This window comes from Peromyscus eremicus, chromosome 14, assembly GCF_949786415.1.
Source record: "Peromyscus eremicus chromosome 14, PerEre_H2_v1, whole genome shotgun sequence".
Taxonomy (NCBI): domain Eukaryota; kingdom Metazoa; phylum Chordata; class Mammalia; order Rodentia; family Cricetidae; genus Peromyscus; species Peromyscus eremicus.
Genome location: NC_081430.1, coordinates 82459890 through 82482684, shown reverse-complemented (window position 1 = coordinate 82482684; position 22795 = coordinate 82459890). Strand labels below are relative to the sequence as shown.

Genomic DNA, 22795 nt, shown 5'->3' with positions numbered 1-22795 from the left:
GGCGTCTTCCCTAGCTCCGCTTGGTGCTTAGTATGCAGTACCAAGTCGGGGGTGGGGGGCGTCGCCCCATCTCCGCCAATAAAAATCGACTGAAGTGAGAGGGGGCGAGAACGCTTCCGCTTCTGACCAATCACCTATCCCCAGGGCTGGGAGTGATGGGTGGGAGTCAAGAGTTCTGACAAATGATTGGTTAGCAGAAGTGGCCCTCTCCTCCAATGGAAAGGCCTGGCCGTGTGGAGGGCGTGGCCTAGCGGTGTGACTTCTGGGGAGGCACTGGCAGTCGAGGCTCGGGGGAGCTGGGCAGAGGAGCCGGTGAGCCATGGCGGCGGCGGTGGTGGCAGCGGCAGCAGTGCGGACCCGGATCCTGCAGGCGAGTGAGGGTGGCGACGAGGGACCATGATGTTAGGAATGGGTCCTTACCGCCCCGACTCTAAACCATGCTCCTGCCGGACAGACTTATTGGCCCATCCCCTTTTGCCGACCCTCGTTCCACTAGACCCCTGCGTCCGGGTTGTCACTCTATACCGTCTCTGGCCCTGGATCTAGCCCCGATCCGTCACGCCTGGCTCTCCCTCCTTTTACTCCTGAGCTTTTCCTTTTCTGGCTCTGACCCATTCACCTCCAGTTCAGCTCAGTCCCTGCCGTCACTCACTGGCCTGCTTCTCTTTCTGGTTCCTCCTATGGTCTCTCACTTCTGCACCAGCGACCTCTGTTCCCCAGGAACATCCCCCTTTTTGGTCACCTTTCTTAGAGTACATTCCTTTGCCAGGAGCGTTCCTTCCCCCACCCAACCTCTGATCATAATCTGAGGTGGGGATGGGGGATGGGAGCTCGCTAGGGACGTGCAACCAGGGTCAACGAAGAAACTTTGAATCGCCTAGAAATGTACCCTAGGTTTTCACATCAAAGGCAGCCATATTTGCTTGCTGTTTTCACAAACTATTATGATTCCTAGTGTTTTTCACAAGCTCTAAGCCAAGTTAAACTTTCTCAGCAAAGTTAAACGGAGTTAACTTTTGGAGGTAAGTAAGGGCACGTTGTTATGCTAATACTGCTTCATTCAAAGGACTAAACATTTCCCAAGCAGGTGGTAGAAAATGAGATCCTAGGAAGACACTTTCCCAAAGTGAGCTCCTCAGGTGCCAACACCCCCCACACTCTGCAAGACTGGGATCCGAGCCCTGCAGAAGCCAGCCCTAAGGCAGTTATAGATCTACAGAGATTTCAAGCCTGTAATCTCCAGCTTTGTTCATAGCTTCTTGTGTGTTTGCACTTTAGCAAGGCCTCAGACTCTGAGGCAAGATTTACTATGTTACTGGCAAGATTCATAATCCTGCATTAAGCAACATTATCTCCTTACTCATTCAGCCTGGGAATGTCCTCTATAATGTTGCACTTATATAAGTTTTATTTCTATTCATCGGTTTCTATGAGTTCTACTGCAGAAAAGTGTGCATTTATTAGATTGTTGGAGTCACCAAAGGTTCAGGTTTGAATATGCTGTTTAATGGGCCAGTATGGAGAATGAGTTGGAGCCTTAGGGGCTTGGCATGACTTCACTCCCCTAGTTCTGTTCTGGCTTCTCTTCCTAGTAACAGGAAAACATTTCCACTCTACATTTCCCATCACCAACCTCTTAAAATCCTTTATAGAAATTGCCCCCTCCCCCATTCACTGTTAACCCCTATCACCATGAGTCACTGAGAACCGTAAGATATTTTGTCCTTTGCACAAGGAGCAGAATCTCTCTTCCCATGCGTGTTATTTTTGAAACAAATATTCTTTTTTTTTCTTTTTAAAAAACAAATTAAAGAAACCTCGGAACTGACTTGGAAAAAGACCAGAAATAATTCTTAGACAATTAGGAGTTACTGTAGCTTGACAGTGTGATAAAGGCTAGTCTAAGTGGGCATGGTGGCACATGTATGTAGGCCCCGCTCTTGGAGAAACTGAGGCAGGAAAATCTCTTGAGACCACTTCAAAACTAGCCTGGGGAGAGAACCAGCCAGAGAGCAGGAGGGGAGATGAGGAGGGTAAGTGAAGAAGAAGAAGAAGAAGAAGAAGAAGAAGAAGAAGAAGAAGAAGAAGAAGAAAAGCAACAGAGTATTAGGGCATGCCTGAAAATGCTTTCATGAAAACATTACTAAAAAAAAAACAGAGTATTAGGGCATGCCTGAAAATGCTTTCATGAAAACATTACTAAAAAAAAAAAAAAAATCAAGAAACAATAATTTCCAAACGAAAAAGTAAAATTGGAAGGTGGAGAGATAACTCCAAGATTTATAAGTAAGAGTGCTTACTGCTCTTCAGAGGACCTGAGTTCAGTTCCCAGCACCCATACTGGGTAGCTCACAACTGTCTCTAACTCCACTTTTAGGGGATCTGATAGTTTCTGGTCTCCTAGGGTACGTGTACACACGTTCCGTACATGCATTTGTACACACACAAAAAAAAAATTTTTAAATAAACTTTAACAGAAACAGCAACAAAAACACCTGGATAACATACTAAGCCCCTATCACAAAAAGAAAAAGAAAGAATAGAAAAATAAACAGAAAGGAGAAAATTGTCTAAATTCTGACACCTGTGACTATTAGAGGATTATCAGAAGAAACTATAAAGGATCAAATTCATGTTTCCAGAGTTTTTAATTTATTTTTTAGGCTAGCATACAAAGCAATGGGTGAGTTTTCAGAGATTTTAAGTATTCAGCCTATCTTTTATGTTTGGGTATTAGTAGACTTTAGCCTAGACTCTGCTTTGTGAGATATTATCTTTCCCATTCAGAAATAAGAAAACCAGTTTTAATGAAACGCAGTGACCTGCCTCATTGATGCCTTGATAATCTGTAAAGTTAACTCTAACTCCAGTACTCTCTAGTTTTGTTTTGTTTTGTTTTTGTTTTTGTTTTTTGGTTGTTTTTTGTTTATTTGTTTGTTTGTTTTGGCTTTTCGAGACAGAGTTTCTCTGTGTAGTTTTGGTGCATGTCCTGGATCTCTGTAGACCAGGCTGGCCTCAAACTCAGAGAGATTCTCCTGGCTCTGCCTCCCAACTGCTGGAATTAAAGGTGTGCGCCACCGCTGCCCGGCCTACTCTCTAATTTTAAGACTATCTGTGAAGATTTGAATTGAAAAATGCAGTGAAGTAAATTAGCTGACACTTCAGGTCATTGGCCCGAGATCACCTAGTTAGTAATTGATGGAGCTGAGAATTTAGGACTGTGATCTTGGCGTGCCTTTCTTCCTTTGCACTGTCCTAGACTTTTAACATATTCTCAACTGTAATGCAAGGAAAGTGCTGGACAATTAAGGGTGCCCAGAGTACTGAAAGGACAGGGAACAAATGCCAAACTCAAACTGTCTAATTAAGCACGAGCTTCTAGAAGAGGTGATTCTGGGTTTGAATGTTGCAAGACTAGCAAGTCGTTAGCCAAGGGGAGAAGACAAAGAAAACAGCAGGTAGGAAGTTAATATCTAGAGCAGTGATTCTCAACCTGTGGGTCATGGCTCCTTGGTGTTGAATAATTCTTTCACAGAGGTTGCATATCAGATAGCCTGCATATCAGATATTTATATCATGATTCATAACAGTAGCGAAATTACAGTTAAGAAGCAGTAATGAAATAATTTTATGGTTGGGGGTCACCACAACATGAGGAACTGTATTAAAGGGTCGTAGCATTAGGAAGGTTGAGAACCACTGCTCTAGAGAGTGAAAGTCGGAGGCTAGTTTTTTCAGAAATAATACTAATGAGTATTAAGAAATGCAGGGCTGGAGAGATGGCTCAGTGGCTAAGAGCACTAGATGCTCTTCCAGAGGTCCTGAGTTCAATTCCCAGCACCCACATGGCGGCTCACAACCATCTATAATGTGATGTGATGCCCTCTGGTGACATGTAGGCATACATGCAGATAGAGCACTCATACCTAAAAAAAAGAAAAAGAAAAATACATAAATAAAATAAATTTTAAAAAACACACACAAAAATAAATAAATTAAAAAAAAAGAAATGCAAAGCAAATATGAGGTCTAACCCTGCAAAAACTACATGGTGATATTTCATTATAGTGGGTGCACTGTCAGCTTTATCTTCTTTCCATGAGGAAGGCTGTGTGGAAGTTAAAACACAAAGTTTAACTGACCTAGAATGCATAAATTAGCTGATCCTTTCTATCCTTAAGAACACATAAAACAATATTAATAACAAATTATTGTTTGGTGAGTATTCATCCTTTGATTCTGCAAAATATTAACAAACCCTCAGTCTATTAGAGGGATTAGGCTAGGGGCAGAGGACACAATGGTCTAGTGATCTCAAGAGAGAGACACTTAATCATTAAACAAGCTGCTATCCTGTAACGTGGAATGAAAAATGGAAGATGGTGGGTGCTTAAGGTTGAGACTACCTAGAAAAGATGAAGGCCATCTAGAAACCTGAGGGAGTTGAGAATGAGCCAGGCAAGTGGAATGAAAGAGTTTCAGACACGATGGGTCATCATATACATGTCCAGAAGGCTTGGACCAACCTTGGGGCGAAACAGTATAATGTCCAACTCCACATGGTTGGAGCAGAGAACAAGGCTTCCGGAAGTAGCAATCACACTATGAAACTAGAGAAGCAGGAGAACTACACAGTCTTCTAAACAGCGCCAGGGATGTTAATCTTGATTGCGAGGGCAGTAGAAAGCCATTGGAGGGGCTTTTTGTTTTGTTGTTTTGGTTTTTTTTTTTTTTTTTTGCTGTTTTGCATTGCTAAGAATGGAGCCCAGGAACTTCTACATGCTAGTTACTTTACTTCTGAGCTACACTCCAGCCCCATGGAAGGGTTTGCCATAAGTGAGTAGTCTAACCTACTTCCTCTTAGAAAGACCCTCTGATTGTGGAATAGAAACTAGATTCTGAACTTGGTGGTGCACACCTTTAATCCCAGCACTCGGGAGACAGAGGCAGGAGGATCTCTGTGAGTTCCAGGCCAGCCTGGTCTACAGAGTGAGTTCCAGGACAGCCAAGGCTACACAAAGAAACCCTGTCTTGGGAAACAAAACAACAGAAGAAACTGGGTTCAGAGCATGTAAGATTGGAAACTGTAAGACTTATTGAAAAGTCACTGTTGAAATCTAGAGAGGAGAAGGCAGTGTGGTCAAAGACTTCTATGAAGATAGATGGTCAGGACATATTTGGTTCACTGATAGAGAAAGGGAGGAGATAAGGTGATGTGGTCAGCCAGGTGACTGAGGACCCCATTGCTCAGGTGGGTGGGTGGTAGGAAGTAAAGCAGACTGATGGGAGGAAAAGGAGTCGAGCTTTCCAACATGATCCTACGTAGAGGGATGAAAATAGTTCCATGGGTATGACCTGCAGAGGGAGATTCTGGCTGAGAACTGCAGACCTGGGCAGTCTAATTAGGTCACTGGAGTTGCTGGAATCTCTCAAGGAGAGTGTATAGAACAAGAAGAAAGCAAGCCCAGGACTAACTTGGGCAACTGAGTTAATGGCCAGGAAGAGGAGAATGGGGGCGGGGGGTGGAAAGATGAGACACCAGGGCAGCACAGGAGACAAGAAATTAACCATGCCACTTTTGCTGTGAGGTTAAGTCTAAGGAAGACTGAGGAGGATATAACAAATCATTGATATTTAGTCATGAAGGTTGGAGTAGATTAAAGAGTTGAAGGGGGTTAAGTAAAGATAACTTACTAAAGGAAGAAACCCATTTGGTAATATCCAAGATCTCCTGGTGAAGATGGGAAAAGCCAATGATCACTGGGATTTTGCTTCGCTCTCCTCAGCTCCCTGGTCCTTGTGATCGCCATCAAAAGAATTCAGGGAGACACACATAGTATAGTGTAGAAGTGAAGCACTCTGTTGGTGAACGTGGACAATGACCAAGAGGACCATTGTTGTAAAGCACCTTCTCAAGAGCTGAGAGTGAACAGTGGACAAAGAAACCATCAGCCCAGCTTTCTTTCTCTTGAGTATTTCTTTTTTTTTTTTTTTTTTTTTTTTTTTTGGTTTTTCGAGACAGGGTTTCTCTGTGTAGCTTTGCGCCTTTCCTGGAACTCACTTGGTAGCCCAGGCTGGCCTCGAACTCACAGAGATCCGCCTGGCTCTGCCTCCCGAGTGCTGGGATTAAAGGCGTGCGCCACCACCGCCCTGCTTCACTTGAGTATTTCTTTTTTTTTTTTTTTTTAAGATTTATTTATTTATGTATACAGTGTTCTATCTGCATGCCTACACACCAGAAGAGGGCACCAGATCACATTATAGATGGTTGTGAGCCACCATGTGGTTGCTGGGAATTGAACTCAGGACCTCTGGAAGAACAGGCAGTGCTCTTAACCTCTGAGCCATCTCTCCAGCCCCACTTGAGTATTTCTTAAGTCAACTTTTCTAACATATGTTGAATATTTTTTAGAAATACAATGTGAGATTTATTAACATTATTATAATTGAGCCTCCCTCCTTAATTCCCTGATTTTTTACCCTACCAAATATCAACGTGTCCCTGCCATGAGGTACCTGTACCATTTTAAAAATAGCTTCATTAAAGTGAAGTTGACACAAAATAATCTGTATGTATTTAAAATACACCATCTGGTAAGCCTTAATGCCTGGGAAGTATCAGGGAATAATAAAAGCATTCATTACCACAAAACGTCCCTTTCCGCGCCCCTTACTGCTGCCCTTTCACCCATGGGTACCTGCAGATCTGATGATGCTACAGATGAGCTTGTATCACCTCGTTCTGTATCAATGAAGTCACCTGCTGTGTCATCTCAATCGTTTTCCCCTGGAACAGAGTCTCACCGCCCAGACTACTGGATGTGTGGTCCATCAGCTTCCTGAAGTGCATCTCCATACTCAACTATGGCATTTTTTAACTTTTACTATTAGCATATATTCTATAAAAAATGGCCTCCATTGTCTGTCATATTTTCTTTTTCTTTTTTTTTTTTTTTTTTTTTTTTTTTTTTTTTTTGGTTTTTCGAGACAGGGTTTCTCTGTGTAGCTTTGCGCCTTTCCTGGAACTCACTTGGTAGCCTAGGCTGGCCTCGAACTCACAGAGATCTGCCTGGCTCTGCCTCCCGAGTGCTGGGATTAAAGGCGTGCGCCACCACCGCCCAGCAATTGTCATATTTTCATACGTCTGTTCTCTGATCACATTATCTAATAGTGGACATTTGTGTCATTACCAAGTTTGAGGCTAATGAAAGATGTTATGAGCATTTGTATTCAAGTATGTATGAATATATTTACATTTTATTACTATTTAATCTGTATCCACATTGGCCATAGACAATATTATTTATAGTTCATTACATTAACACTGATTTAAATTGTCTTCAACACTTACTTTAAATATTATATTAAGTACTTTTGTTAGATTTGTGGTGACTATATTTTGCAAAATACAATATAATGACTAAAAAGATTCTTTAAATCAGGACATCAGGCAATGGTGGCACAAGCCTTTAGTCCCAGCACTCAGGAGGCAGAGTCAGGTGGATCTCTGTGAGTTCGAGGCCAGCCTGGTCTACAAAGTGTACTCCAGGATGCCCAAGGCTACAAGAGAAACCCTGTCTTGAAAAACTAAAAAAAAAAAAAAAAAAAAAAAAAAAGACTTCCCTAAAAATCCAGGACATGATCTTTGTGATTTATTGTTTCCATAACTCTCTATGTCTCCTAGTTTCTTGTCAGGATTTTCATTTGGTTAGTTGTTGGGGTTTTTTGTGTTTGTTTGTTTTTGTTTTTTAAGACAGGGTTTCTTTGTGTAGCCTTGGCTGTCCTGGAACTAACTCTGTAGATCCAGCTGGACTCAAACTCGCAGAGATCCGTCTGCTTCTGCCTCCCGAGTGCTAGGAATTAAATCATGCACCATCATGGCCCGGCATTTATCAGATTTTGGTTTTGTTGAAATAGGGGCTTACCGTGTAGTCATGGCTGGTCTGAAACTCATTCTGTAGACCAAGGATGTCTCCAACTCACAGAGACCGCCTGTCTGTCTCCTGAGTGCTGGGATTAATGTGCCACAACACCTGGCATTTATCAGATACTTTTTAATCCCATAGGTTTCTTCTAAAGTAAACTCCACATGGTACCCAGCATCCTACTTCTCATCATCATCAGTGGTGAGTATTTGAGGTGGTAAAGATGAACTTCTAAGAAAGAATCGGTGTAGTTTTTATACGATTGTGATCAAAATGTATGTAACTTTTAGTTTGTTTTGCATTTTTTATTGAAATTTTTGTGTGTTTATGGTGTTTTGCCTGCACACATGCCTGTGTACCATGTGAGCCTGGTGTCTGCAGAGACCAGGAGAGGCTGTTGCATACCCTGGAGCTGTTTTCAGATGGCTGTGAACAGGTACTGGGAAGGAACTTGGGTCCTCTTAACTGCTGAACCATCTTCCAGCCCCTTGTTTTGTGTTTTTGAAAACTGGTCTCACGCCAGGAGGTGGTGTTGCACACCTTTAATCCCAGCACTCCGGAGGCAGAGGCAGGTGAATCTCTGTGAGTTCAAGGTCAGCCTGGTCTACAAAGTGAGTTCCAGGACAGTCTACACAGAGAAACCCTGTCTCGAAAAACCAAAAAAAAAAAAAAAAAAAAAAAACAGGTCTCACACCTTTAGAGAGGCAGAGGCAGCTAAATCTCTGAGTTTGAGGTTAGCCTGGTCTACAGAGTGAGTTCCAGGATGGCCAGGGCTACACAGAGAAACTCTTGTCTCCAAAACAATACAAAAAACTGGTCTCATTATGTAGCCCTGGTTTGACCGGAACTCACTATGTAGATCAGGCTGGCCCTTAGCTCTTGCGTCAACTCCTCCCAAGTGCTGGGATTACAGATGTGTGCCACCATGCCCAGAAAAATTTTCTACTTTAGTTTTCTTGTCTGTCACTATATCTGTTATGTTTTAAACAGTTTCAGTGTTGCAAGATATTCTTTATAATTACAATTTTTAATGGCTGCATAATATTCCATCTGATGTATGTAACTTGATTTTCTTCATAGAACATTTAGTGTGCTTCAGGTTTTTCAGTATTGTGAAATAAGCATTCTTCTATAGTTTTTAAAAATTCTTATGGATTATTTTTGTCTTGAACTTTACTCTCATAACGTATAAATATTTCCATTGCTACTGGAAGTTTAAATTTTTGGTAGGGAAAGGATTAGAGATGGTTCAGCAAGTAGATCCAATTATCCATCAAAATTCCTTCCTCACAGAAAGAGAAGCAAAATAATTCATAGAAAGGGGTTTTTTATGTGTGTATTTTTTTCTCTAGCCAACTGTAAAACTCTTCATTGATGGGAAATTTGTTGAATCCAAAAGCGACAAATGGATTGACATCCACAACCCAGTAAGCAAAATTTTTCTGGACTTCAACCTAGTAGCCTAGAATTTTGGGAGCAAGGGACAAGGTAGGGGCTTAAGGCTTTACCACAAAGCACAGTGTTGCCCCTGTGAGTAGGCCAATGTGGGGAAGGTGAGGCCCTGGCAAAATGGGATGGCTTCTTTTCAGGCCACCAATGAGGTCATCGGCCGGGTCCCTCAGTCCACCAAGGATGAAATGGCGGCAGCTGTTGCTGCCTGCAAACGTGCTTTCCCTGCCTGGGCAGACACATCCATCTTAAGCCGTCAGCAGGTCCTGCTCCGCTATCAACAACTTATCAAAGAAAACCTGGTAAGAACTCTGAGTGGTAGCCCAGCCCGTTTCCTACGGTGTGTTGGTCACCTCTTCAAAGACTTGTCGAGCTGTCCTCCCTGACTCCATAATACAGGAGGACATTGACCCTTGTGAGTTCTCTTTCAGTTTGTCTGTCCTTGGAGGAAAATAGGGACTGGGTGTCAGAGTATGTGCTTAGTGAACATGAGCAAGACCCTGAATTCAGCCTGCATGGTGGTTCATACCTGTAATCCCAACACTTGGGAGGTGGAGGCATGAAGATCGTGAGTTCAAGGCCTTCCTCAACTATAGAGTGAAGTTGAGGCTAGCCTGGGCTACATGATACATTGTTGCCCCCCCCCCAAAATCATCACCACCAACAACAAAATCATAACGTATATCCCCAACATCAAGAAAGTAAGTAAATAAAGGAACATCCTTGGATTAGTTTCTATTTGTGTGTTTTCTCTCTAGAAAGAAATTGCCAGGTTAATCACAATGGAACAAGGGAAGACTCTAGCTGATGCTGAAGGAGATGTATTCCGAGGCCTTCGTAAGCTGGGAGCCCCTTAGGGGACTTGTGGGAGAGGTCAAAAGAAGATGGGAGACATACCCCAGAATGGGGAGGTTGATTCTTTCTTTATGTAGATTTTGCTATCCTGTAGTAACTTTTCCCTTCTTTCTCTCTCTTTTTTTTTTTTTTTTTTTTTTGTTTCAATTTGGGTTTTTGTAGCAGGCTTGCTTTTGGGCCACCAACCAGCTCCAAAATCTTGACATTAGTTATGACTTATCATTAGTTATGAATGCTGGACCTAATCTTATGCTTGTCCCACTAGCTCTTATAGCTTAATTTAACCTGTTTCTCTTCATCTGTGTTTTACCTCGGGGCTTCTTACCTTTCTTTCTGTATGTCCTACCCCATGTCTGCCTGGCTGGCTGACCCCGAATGTCTCCCTGTCTTTCTCCCTCATTCTCTCTCTCTCTTTATCCCAAGCCTAGATTCCTCCTCCTACTTATTCTCTCTGTCTGCCAGCCCTGCCTCTCCCTCCTCTGCCTACCTATTGGCCTTTTGGCTTTTTATTAGAACAATCAGATGCCTTAGGCAGGCAAAGCAACACATCTTTAGATTGTTAAACAAATGCAGCATGAACAAATGTAATACACCTTTACATAGGTAAAGTAATATTTTCAACATAAATGTACCACATCTTTACATAGTTAAAGTAATATTCCACAATATAAATAAATGTAATACACTTTTACATAGTTAAAGTAATATTCCACAACAGTTTTTTTTTTGTCCTTTGAGGCAGAGGCTCACTGTGTATCTCTGGTTGCTAGCCTCAAACTCAGAAAGATCCGTCTGCCTCTGCCTCCTGAGTGCTGGGATTAAAGGCATGTGCCACCACCTCCCAGCCCAGCAATACCTTTTAAAAATTTTTAAAGACAATGCTTGTTTGGTACCTTTGAGACTAATTTGGTTTGGAGTGTTTGTTTGTTTGTTTGTTTTTGTTTTTGTTTTTGTTTTTTTGTAAGCTCAAATGATGTTTCAGAACAAATATGCATTTCACTGTCTCTGTTCCCCCCTCAGAGAATCTGTTTATCTAATCTTCCCACATGGAAGGACAAATCCCCATCATTGGTCTGACCCACCCCTTATTCTCAGGATTGACTAGAGTGTGACAAAAGCTAAGTAGTATTCAGTCTTTGTCCTCTCTCTTCCAGAGGTGGTTGAGCATGCCTGTAGTGTGACATCCCTCATGCTGGGAGAGACCATGCCGTCTATCACCAAAGACATGGACCTTTATTCCTACCGTCTGCCGCTGGGCGTGTGTGCAGGCATTGCCCCATTTAATTTTCCTGCCATGATCCCCCTTTGGATGTTTCCCATGGCTATGGTTTGTGGAAATACTTTCCTAATGAAACCATCAGAGCGAGTACCTGGAGCAACTATGCTTCTTGCTAAGTTGCTTCAGGATTCTGGTGCCCCCGATGGAACACTGAACATCATCCACGGACAACATGAAGGTAACTTTCGTGTGGGTACTTATCTGACTTCCGGTGTTCAGTATTGATTGGTAATGTTAATGTTCATTTATGGGCATGTGATTCTCTGTGTGTCTGCCACATATGTATAGGGGCCCACAGAGGCCAGATCAGGGCATTGGATCTCCTGAAGTTGGAGTTATAGGTGTTTGTGAGGTGCCCAGTGTGGGTACTGAGAACTGAATTCATATCCTGTGGAAGAGTGAGAAGCATTCTTTTTTTTTTTTTTTCAAAACAAGGTTTCTCTGTGTAGCTCTGACTGTCCTAGAACTCACTCTGTAGACTAAACTGGCCTTGAAACTCTCCGAGATCCACCTGACTCTGCCTCCCAAGTGCTGGGATTAAAGGCATGCGCCACCACTGCCCAACTATGAGAAGCATTCTTAACTACTGAGCCATCTCTCAGGCTCTATGATTGGGAATTGTAGTATGAGGAAATTAGCAAGGAAGGATTTTACTAATAGTAAACTCCATGTTTTAAGGTCATATGTCCTAACCATCTTGCCATCTGGATGGACTAAAGTAACTAACTAGGAGTGTTTCTTATTCTGTACTACACACAAGGACACCAGAACAATGGATTTGGACCAAAGATAAGATTAAATGAAACTTTATTTTCTTGTTTAATATCTTAACATTCCTTTAAGGGAGGTACTATTTTTCTTTCTTTTTTTTTTAATTTTTTATCAAATCTTTTCTTTTTTAATTAATTAATTTATTTATGTATACAGCATGTATGACTGTAGGCCAGAAGACGGCACCAGATCTCATTACAGATGGTTGTGAGCCACCATGTGGTTGCTGGGAATTGAACTCAGGACCTCTGGAAGAGCAGTCAGTGCTCTTAACCTCTGAGCCATCTCTCCAGCCTGGGAGGTACTATTTTTCATCTTACAGATGAGAAAATGCACCGGGCGGTGGTGGCACTCGCCTTTAATCTCAGCACTTGGGAGGCAGAGTCAGGCAGATCTCTGTGAATTCGAGGACAGCCTGGTCTACAGAGATCCAGGACAACAGAGAGAGAGAGAGAGAGAGAGAGAGAGAGAGAGAGAGAGAGAGAGAGAGAGAGAGAGAGAGAGAGAGAGAGAGAGAGAGAAAACAGAGGCAGAGTACTATTAAATCATTTGCTCTAAGTAACACTACCGGAAACTAGGAAAATTAGGATATGTCTATCCAGGAAGGCTGGCTCCGGTTCTTACTCTTAAATATATATAACCTCTGCATGAGGGTCTTAAGTGTTTGAGAATCTTAGATATAACGTATGCTTAAAGGGTAAAATAAAAAGGTCAAGTTTTGAAAGACTGTTACTTTATTTGAAGAAAATAGAAATTGTAGCCTTTATGGGCTGTCAAAATGGATCAGCATGTAAAGGTACTTGGCAAGTAAGCAAGATCCCTGAAACCCATACAAAGGTAGGAGGAAAAGACCAATTTCACAAAGCTGTCCTCTGACGTCTACACGCACAGAGAGACACACATCATCATTATCATCAAACACACATGCACTCTAATAATAATAAAGTTTAAAGAAATTATGACTTTCAGAGATTAGAAATTGTTTCCACTTAGAAGTGTTTCTAAAATACTAATGAAAATAAATAAGTTAAAATTTATAATGTAAAGACAGGTATGGTGGCACATGACTATAAAACCAGGATTTGGGAGATGGAAGCAAGTGGACCTCTGTGAGTTTGAGACCAGCCTGGTCTAGTGAGCCCCAGGCCACCAGCCAGGGGTACATAGTAAGACCCTGTCTCAAAAACAAAACAAATTGTCGTTTAAGAGAAATAAGAGCACACCACAGTGAAATTCCCATGTAGAAATGTATGAATGTTAATTCACAGTATGGGGCAAGGGAAGGTTTACTGTTGATAAACTTATGGGTTATTAATTCTTTATGGTAATTGCTTATTTTCTTTTTAAAGCTGTAAATTTTATTTGCGATCATCCAGACATCAAAGCAATCAGCTTTGTGGGCTCCAACCAGGCAGGAGAGTACATCTTTGAAAGAGGGTCAAGAAACGGCAAGAGGGTTCAGGCCAATATGGTAACTTCTCATTCCTTTTGCTTCTCAGACTTGGCTGTGTGGCTATGTAAGACCAGGGGATGTCCTCAGTAGGCGGCCAGTATTTGTCATTTCATCCTGAGTGTCTGCTACCTTAGTCCCTGAACCTTGTGAAGTTTAATTCTGTTATGGTGATCATCTTTTACCATACACAATTAATCTTGGTAACAAAGGGCACATTCCTCCTCAAAAATGTTGCTTCAGTTCTTTAGTCTTCAGCATTAACAGCCAAATTTCTCTTTCTAGACCTTATTTCTTGCTTCTTTTAAAAGTATACCCTAACTACCAATGGTATGGCTTAAAAATATGATAAAGGTATGGTTACCCCTGAGGTTATGTTTCTGTACAACCAGTTTGTCAAGGAAATGAAAGGGGCCAGTCCACGGAAGGCACTGGTTCATATGTCCTCATGTAATACATAGTTTATTTTTGTATTCTACTATTTTTTTTGTTTTGCTTTGGTTTGGTTTTTTGAGACAGGGTTTCTATGTGTAGCCCTGGCTGTCCTGAAACTTACTCTGTAGACCAGGCTGGGCTTGAACTCAAGAGATCCGCCTGCCTCTGCATCCCAAGTGCTGGGATTAAAGGCGTGCACCACCACTGCCCAGTTTCTACTAGTCCCTTAACCTGTCAATTTGAAAGTAACAGCCTTCCTACCACTACCACCTTGTAAATGGTTTTGACCTAAATAGATACATATCAGTTTCTCAAGAAGATTAAAATAACATGGAGCCTGTTTAGTATTGCTTAGACTTCAGCAGTATTAAAAACAATCTCTGGCCTGTGCTACAGAGTGAGTTCAATACTAGCTTTGGCAACTTAGTGAGAATTTGTCTCAAAGTAAAATGATTGAAAAAAAAAGAGATATACCTCAGTGGCTGACACTTCCTTGGCATATATGAGGCCTACATTCAATTCCCAATACTACAAAATTTTGAAATTAAAAAAAATTGTTTTAAATCTTTGTTCAAAATAACAAAAGATAGTCTTTCCTTAGCTTCTCATTTTATGTATCGGATTCTTTGCTTAAGTTCTTGGCTTAACTTAATTTAGCTAAGAAGACCTGTGCGCTTTCTGCATTTCTTTAGGGAGCCAAAAACCATGGGGTAGTCATGCCAGATGCCAATAAGGAAAACACTCTCAACCAGCTGGTCGGGGCCGCATTTGGAGCTGCTGGCCAACGCTGCATGGCTCTTTCAACAGCCATCCTCGTAGGGGAAGCCAAGAAGTGGCTGCCAGAGCTGGTGGAGCGGGCCAAAAATCTACAAGTCAATGCAGGTAATCAGGCACCTGCCAAGTAACTTTAGACTTTGCTTCTCTGGCACTGACTTCTTAGATTTGGCCTTGGCCTTGTCCAAGGGAGCCATTGTATATATTTCTACCATTACCTCTCTTTAATTCTCCTTGTCATTCAGAGTTATTTCAGCAGTGAAATTTTATGTTCATAACAACCTTTGACACGTCTACTTGTTTTACAGGAGACCAGCCTGGAGCTGATCTAGGCCCTCTGATCACTCCCCAGGCCAAAGAGCGAGTCTGCAATCTGATCGATAGTGGAAAAAAAGAGGGAGCTTCCATCCTTCTGGATGGGCGAAAAATTAAAGTCAAAGGCTATGAAAATGGTAACTTTGTTGGACCAACCATCATCTCCAATGTCAAGGTAAACAACTCTGGATTACTTAACAAATGCAAGAGCCGAAAACACCTTCGAGGCTGGGGAATCTCTAATCTCTGCTCCTAACTACTGTAGTGTCCCAATCAACATATTAACTACCCAGTATTTATAAAATATTTTACCCTGTGCCCAAAAGTTAATTTCGTCTTTACCAAAGTGGAACAAAAGAAAATCATCTATCAATTTTATTTATCAAAGTTTGAGGGTCTCTCAGCTCCCATTCATGACTAAACTGAGGCAGACTTTTCGTTGTGTGTCTTCACTAATCCCGAAAGATTACGGGCTGAAGTGTCTTGCCACAGAACTGAGAAGAAAACGTATTGGCAATGGACACAGCTGGCTCGGTGCAATGGTGAAGGATGTTTTGAATATTAGACAAGAACCCAGTATCAAATCTGGAGACTTATGTGGAGGCAAAGAAATAAATGAGAATGGATGTTTGTTACAAGGCATTCCGCCAGGAGTTTCTAGAAAAGTTCTGGTATACTAACATATGTTTGATTCATAAAACTGACTTTTCATGTAACTCTCATTAACGACTTACGAAACGAGTTGTGCAGGTATTAAAAAGGAAGCTGGTGATGGGTCTTGAACTTGAAATAGAGTAATGAAAAGCAAAAAATGCAAGAATTCCAAGTTACTTATATGGTGGGGGCTCCACAGGTTTCTGCCTTTTGAACAGAAGTAAGCAATGGTGAAAGATTCCTAGCATGAAAGCTACCCTGGAGACAACGGGGAGTGAGTCAGGGTGCCAAAAATACATTAAATACTCACTTCAAAACTCTGACTTCTTTCTGGACCCATCTCTCCTGACAGCCAAGTATGACCTGTTACAAAGAAGAGATTTTTGGTCCAGTTCTTGTGGTTCTGGAGACGGACACATTGGATGAAGCCATCAAGATTGTAAATGACAATCCATATGGAAATGGAACTGCCATCTTTACCACCAATGGAGCCACCGCACGGAAATATTCTCACATGGTGGACGTCGGACAGGTTTGTGAAAGGAATTTCTGAAGATTCTTACAGCTAAGAGGAGGAGACAGTGAACAATGACCAGTCAAGTGCACCTTGTTTGAAGACTGCACCTTTAATTGCCCATAATTCCCCATTCCCTCCTCATAAAGAAAAGTTCTTAGGGTGGAGCACAGGTGCAAGATGACTAAAAATTTCTACTTCCAAAAAAACCCAAACTACGCAAAATCTAACATGGAAAGAAAAAATAAACTGGGGCTCTGTTGTCTTTGTCTTCCATCTACGCGGACACTGGCTGGAGCCTTCCGACAGTTTGTGATGTGCGTCTCTTCTCTCTAGGTGGGCGTGAACGTCCCCATTCCAGTGCCTCTGCCAATGTTTTCCTTCACCGGCTCTCGATCTTCCTTCAGGGGAGACACCAATTTCTATGGCAAACAGGTAACTTTTGAGGTGGCATTTTCTCTCCTTAGATTACATAAAGGACTGGCTGGAATCTGTTATGGAATCATCTCTTCTGCTCTGTTTCTCAGGCTCCTAAAAAAAATTTAAAAGTTAACAAAATTTTGCCAACCCTGTCTCTTCTTGAGTAACTCAAGCTTAAGGAAATCCAAATCTTTGTGTAGATCATTTCTTTTTCCTGTAACCTTGTCATCTGAATAACTTCTAAACATTTATCCTGTCTTGATTTAAAGATCTTCAAGCTTGCGCCGGGCGGTGGTGGCGCACGCCTTTAATCCCAGCACTCGGGAGGCAGAGCCAGGCGGATCTCTGTGAGTTCAAGGCCAGCCTGGGCTACCAAGTGAGTTCCAGGAAAGGCACAAAGCTACACAGAGAAACCCTGTCTCGAAAAACCAAAAAAAAAAAAAAAAAAAAAAAAAAAAGATCTTCAAGCTTTTTTGTTTTGTTTTGCTTTTTCATTTTTTTTCGAGACAGGGTTTCTCTGTGTAGCTTTGGTGCCTGTCCTGGATCTTGCTCTGTAGACCAGGCTGGCCTCAAACTCACAGAGATCCGCCTGCCTTTGCATCCTAAGTGCTGGGATTAAAGGCGTGCGCTACCACTTCCTGGCCAAGCTTATTCTTATACAATAAATTATACATATATTAGGTGGGGTGGAATAGAACATAGGTTTTACACAGCTTTAAGTGTACTAAAGGTTTTGGTAACTTAGAAATGGATCTGTACACTATTTTAGGTTTGCCACTTTGTATAATATGGCACATTATCACTGACTACTAGAGATAGAAATTTTTTTTTCTTCTTTTTTTTTTTTTTTTTTTTTTTCCAGAGCTGAGGACCAAACCCAGGGCCTTGCGCTTGCTAGGCAAGCACTCTACCTCTGTGCTAAATCCTCAACCCTTAAACAAATTTTTGTTGTTTTTGTTTTTGTTTTTCGTGACAGGGTTTCTCTGTGTAGTTTTGGTGCATGTCCTGGATCTCTGTAGACCAGGCTGGCCTCGAACTCACAGAGATCTGCCTGCCTCTGCCTCCCAAGTGCTGGGATTAAAGGCGTGCACCACCACCGCCCGGCTTGATAGAAATTGTTGAATACCAGTTACTTTGCCATGTTATTTCAGTTTCTCCTTACAACTCTGATAAAAGGTGAGTTTTTATCACAGACAGGGCTCAAGGTTAAGCTATAGTAAAATCTAAAAGCAGAATCTGAGCAAAGTCTATTGATTTTGCTGCATAGTCAGCTCTGAAATAGAGTGGCCTGAAAATTTAACAAGATTACACTGTTCAGTTTTTCTACTTTGAGTCCCCTATGCTTAAAATTCTAACTTCAGTATATTAATGATGTCTAACTTTTAACTGTTTAGTATCTGGCAAGTATTATGCTAAGTGTCTTTATTATTTAATTTTTTGTGCCAGAGGTGGGGAGCGGGTATCCATGCGGAGGTCAGAGGACAACCTTGGATATTGATCTTTGCCATCTTGACTCCTTGTTGTTTGCCAGACTAGCTGGCCCTTGAACTTGCAGACATTCTCCTATTTCTACCTCCCATCTCACCATACAGGATTACTGAAGCTTGCTACTGCACCTGACTTTTACATGGGCTCTAGGAATCCGAACTCAGGTCCTAATGTGGCAACTGCTTTACCCACAAAGACATCTCCTCAGATTTATTTTTTGGAGACATGGTCTTATATATCCTAAGATAGTCTCCAACTCACTGTGGTAGCTAAGGATGACCTTGAACTTTTGATCCTCCTGCTTCTACCTCTTGTGTCTTGGGATTATAGGCATATACTACTACCATGCCTGGTCTATTCCATGTTGGAGATTGAATCCAGGGTTTCATGAATGTTAGACAAGAATTCTACCAATTGAGCTATATTCCAGCCCCATAAATGTAGTTTTTATTTTGGAGGGGGTTGTTTTAATTTTTTATTTATAGGTATTTTGCCTACATATATGTCTGTGTACTATATACGTGATTGATTCCCTCAGAGGCCAGAAACGGGTGTTGGGTCCCCTGGAACTGGATTTATAGGTGATTGTGAGCTGCCAAGTGGGTACTGAGAATCAAACCTGGGTCCTCTGCAAGAGGAGAGGTACTCTTAATAGCTGAGCCATCTCTCTACACCCCCATAAATCTTTTATCTCATAAACATTGGATTTTGTTGCACCAGTTATTCAAATGGAACATGAGTAGTGTTCATAGCACCATCTTCAAAAATTAATTTTAAAAGTTAATATACTCCTAGAAGTATAAGCTGGCTCTTTTTCTTTGTCCTTTTTAGGGCATCCAGTTTTACACTCAGCTAAAGACTATCACATCTCAGTGGAAAGAAGAGGATGCTACTCTTTCCTCACCTGCCGTAGTCATGCCTACCATGGGGCGTTAGCAGCAAGTTCTTCCAGACTCAGTCCAACCTGAGTCAATTCCCATAATTCTTGGCTACCTTCACTTGCCATCTTTGCTCAGATCCGATCCATGGGATTGGAGTATGTTACAGCTCTCAGAACTGTCAGTCCCTTCATAGTAATAGGGAGACTACAGGAAACACCAAGCTGGGTCTGGACCTGCTCTGCATCCTTCTCTTCTGACTACAGGGAAACACTATGCTGGGTCTGGACTAGTTCTGCATCCTTCTGTTCTGGAGGTAATTGTGAAGTGTTTACCTGGAGTCAGAGCTTAGACCTGTCTTCTAACAGCTCTCCTGATGACTTGGAGGGGAATGGCGGCATGGGGACAGATCTCCTAATTATTGGAAGGACTCTTGGGTAGGGAAGGAGAGTAGAAACAGTTCACCCTCTGGTTGAGCCTCAAACACAGCCCTCCATGATTCCCACACTACGTAAGATTTAACCTATTTTTCTTATCCAAACATTTTAAGCACTGCTTCTTTTCTGCTCAGTGGCCCTTTCTTCTCATTTTGATTCATGACCACTACTTAATTCTATCGTTGTCCATGGTCTTTTCTACAATACTTCTCAAAGATACCTCAGGATATAAGTGATGCGCTAGCTTTTTGTTATATGTGCCATGTTTCATGGTTTGCTTCAGCGATCATTAATCAGTGCTCCAGCCATTAATTCAGATGCAAACAATCCTTAGAAAAATTATTTCACAAGTTATTTGTGACCCAGAAATCAAAGAATGTGCCAATCATGAAAATGGGTAAGACTCTTGGCCTTAACCAAACCTATTATTATTTGCCAAAATTTATGTTATTCTTTCTTCTTCTTCTTTTTTTTTTTGTTTTGTTTTTGTTTTTGTTTTTTCAAGACAGGGTTTCTCCATGTAGCTTTGGAGCCTTTCCTGGATCTCGCTCTGTAGACCAGGCTAGCCTTGAACTCACAGAGATCTGCCTGCCTCTGCCTCCCAAGTGCTGGGATTAAAGGCGTGCATCATCACCACCTGGCCTAGTTGAAACTTTTTAATGAAAGTTCTTTTCATATAGAATAACTGATTGGACTACAAGAAACTTAAAAGTTTCCATTCAACTGCCTTTAAACTGGCCTCTCTGATCATCTAAGCCTTAAGTCAGAAGAGATCGATGGGCTGAACAGAAGAGTCTGTCTGTCTGACCGGTCTGAAGCCCAGCTCTCTGAGCTGGCGGCTGCTGGCTCTGCTAGCCTTCATCATCACGGCTTAGTGAGCTGAGGTACTGGTCACTTGTTTCACTCTGTTCTGGACAGTCACGTGGACAGTGTTGCTCTAGTCTACCGGGTTATTTGGTGAGTTAAAATAAAGGTGGTGAAAAACCTTGAAAATTTCCACTCTGTCGGCACAAGAGTATTCGAGTATCACCTCTGGTAGAATTCAGAGCCTTCAGTCACTTCAACTCTGATTTTTTGTTTTCCATTCTAAAACCAAGTTGAAATTTGTAGTTTGTGATTATAATGCCTTTGTTTTCTTATAAAACACAGTTCATGCCCAACTCAATCCAACAATTTTGGGCTGGGTTGAAAAGTGGTTATTATCTAAATTCCAAGTAGAATTTAATCACTAAGACTCCTTATATTTTCCTTAGATATAAAGGAAGTTACTTTTTTAACAAATACCAACTAATCAGAATTGTGTTTCTCTAATTAGAATCAACTGACTTAGCCAGCTACTTGTACTCATAAGTTTCTTGTTTCTTAGATGAAATCTACAGTTATATTCAAGTTAGTATCACTAAAATAGAGAACCAGCATTTACCTTTTTCTCCTTTTATGGCCTCCTTTGAGTTTTGTCAGATTATGTACTGATTGTGAATAACCAAATACAAATAAAAAGCTCTTAAGAAAAAAAATACAGTTTTGAAAAAAACAGTCTTTTCCTTCCTGTGTTCTCTAGGTTCCAGTGATCTGTGCTTCTGACATATGCTCACATCCCAGAATTGCAAGGATATTATGTCTGTGCTTCTATAAAAAAGACAGGAGGACTGAGGGGTGGCTCCATGGGGAGCTACAAAGGTTCAGTCACCAGCACTGAAAACAGTAATAACGCAATACACATTTTAACTAAGCTGCCTACTTCAGAAAGGAATCTATAGGTTCTCCAGGTACATAGAATATGCCTTATTAGTATGGACATTGTTATAAAATTTTCTATGTGGGCAGTGGTGGCACATGCCTTTAATCCCAGCCCTTGGAAGGCAGAGGCAGGCAGATCTCTGTGAGTTCAAGGCCAGCCTGGGCTACAGAATGAGTTCCAGGAAAGGCTCCAAAGCTACAGAGAAACCCTACCTCAAAAAAAAAAAAATTTCTATGTTGTCATCCCTAAGAGCTGTTTGGGGTTAGGCAGTGGTGGCCTTTACTCCCAACACTCGGGAGGCAGAGGCAGGCAGATCTCTGTGAGTTCAAGGCCAGCCTATTCTACAGAGTGAGTTCCAGGAAAGGCACCAAAGCTACACGGAGAAACCCTGTCTCGGAAAAAAAAAAAAAGAAAAGAAAAGAAAAAAAATTAAAAAAAAAAAAAAAGAGCTGTTTGGGTAGTAGAGAACTGTGAACTAGCAAGACATCACATAATGAAAGGTAACAGTGGTACATTGTCTGATTAGATAACAGAGTCCTTACTATGTCAGAGTCCGGTAATTCTTTAGAAGTAACGCTGGGTGACATCACTTTATTGGAGTCTGATACTGGAGCTTGCTGGGTGATGAAGGTTTGATCTGGAAGGTTGATTTCTTCCCTATAATAATGACAAAACAGTGCTGTCAACAGGCATGCATGCCAAGTGATTCTCACTTCACTCGGGATATTCACTCAGAATATCCACAAGGGAGATATATCCATCAGGCTTTGTTCAGAACTCAGGCAGGAGAAATCTTACCCGGTTTCTTTCACTTCTCCACTGTCAGGAATGATGTGGTCTGGAACAGGAGGCTTAGAACTCTGATTGTATTTGCTGTGGGGAGAAACATCAATAAACAAAAAAGCCAGTGTCTCCTTGTGCCTTCCTATTTCAGTACCCTCAAAATGCTGAGTCAGACTTCAGTTGGATAAGGTTTCCATTTTCAGAATGAGTTATATATATATATATATATATATATATATATATATATATATATATAAATTTTGGTTTTGTTTTTTTTTTGGTTTTGGTTTTTTAAGACAAGGTTTCTCTGTGTAACAGCCCTAGCTGTCCTAGAACTCTCTTTGTAGACTAGGCTGGCCTTGAACTCACAGAGATCTGCCTGCCTCTGCCTCCCAAGTGCTGGAATTAAAGGTATATGCTACCACCGCCTGGCTGAGATGTGAAATATTATGTAATCGAATATAATTGCTTAAAGTTGAGACACGTTGAATTCAAGAAACATACTTATGGAGACAACCATAATGAAGGTACTCATGAACAGTGACTAATGACTAAAGGCAAGGCTGAATGAAAGAACTGATCAAAACACCTAGAAAAGTTCCTTTCCCCCAAATGAGCCTCATGGAA

General features: G+C 41.5%; 2 protein-coding genes across 2 annotated transcripts in view; one reads left to right on the top strand and one right to left on the bottom strand.

Annotated features, from left to right (window-relative positions):
* The first annotated feature begins 239 nt into the window (after positions 1-239).
* Positions 240-20917, top strand: Aldh6a1 (aldehyde dehydrogenase 6 family member A1). Its single transcript, XM_059279568.1, has 12 exons — positions 240-370; positions 8067-8126; positions 9278-9352; positions 9515-9676; positions 10133-10211; positions 11384-11686; positions 13629-13750; positions 14857-15046; positions 15247-15428; positions 16260-16439; positions 16758-16856; positions 19161-20917. Exons 1-12 carry the CDS (start codon positions 320-322, stop codon positions 19263-19265), a joined length of 1608 nt encoding a protein of 535 aa, XP_059135551.1. The 5' UTR covers positions 240-319; the 3' UTR covers positions 19266-20917.
* The window catches only part of Bbof1 (basal body orientation factor 1), a 34905-nt gene continuing 28624 nt past the window's right edge, over positions 16515-22795 (bottom strand). Inside the window, exons 10-12 of the mRNA XM_059279566.1 lie at positions 22184-22258; positions 21928-22042; positions 16515-16952 (exon numbers count right to left, since the gene is read on the bottom strand). Coding sequence (XP_059135549.1) covers positions 16890-16952; positions 21928-22042; positions 22184-22258 — 253 coding nt within the window. The 3' untranslated portion in view covers positions 16515-16889. The remainder of the gene's footprint in view (positions 16953-21927; positions 22043-22183; positions 22259-22795) is intronic.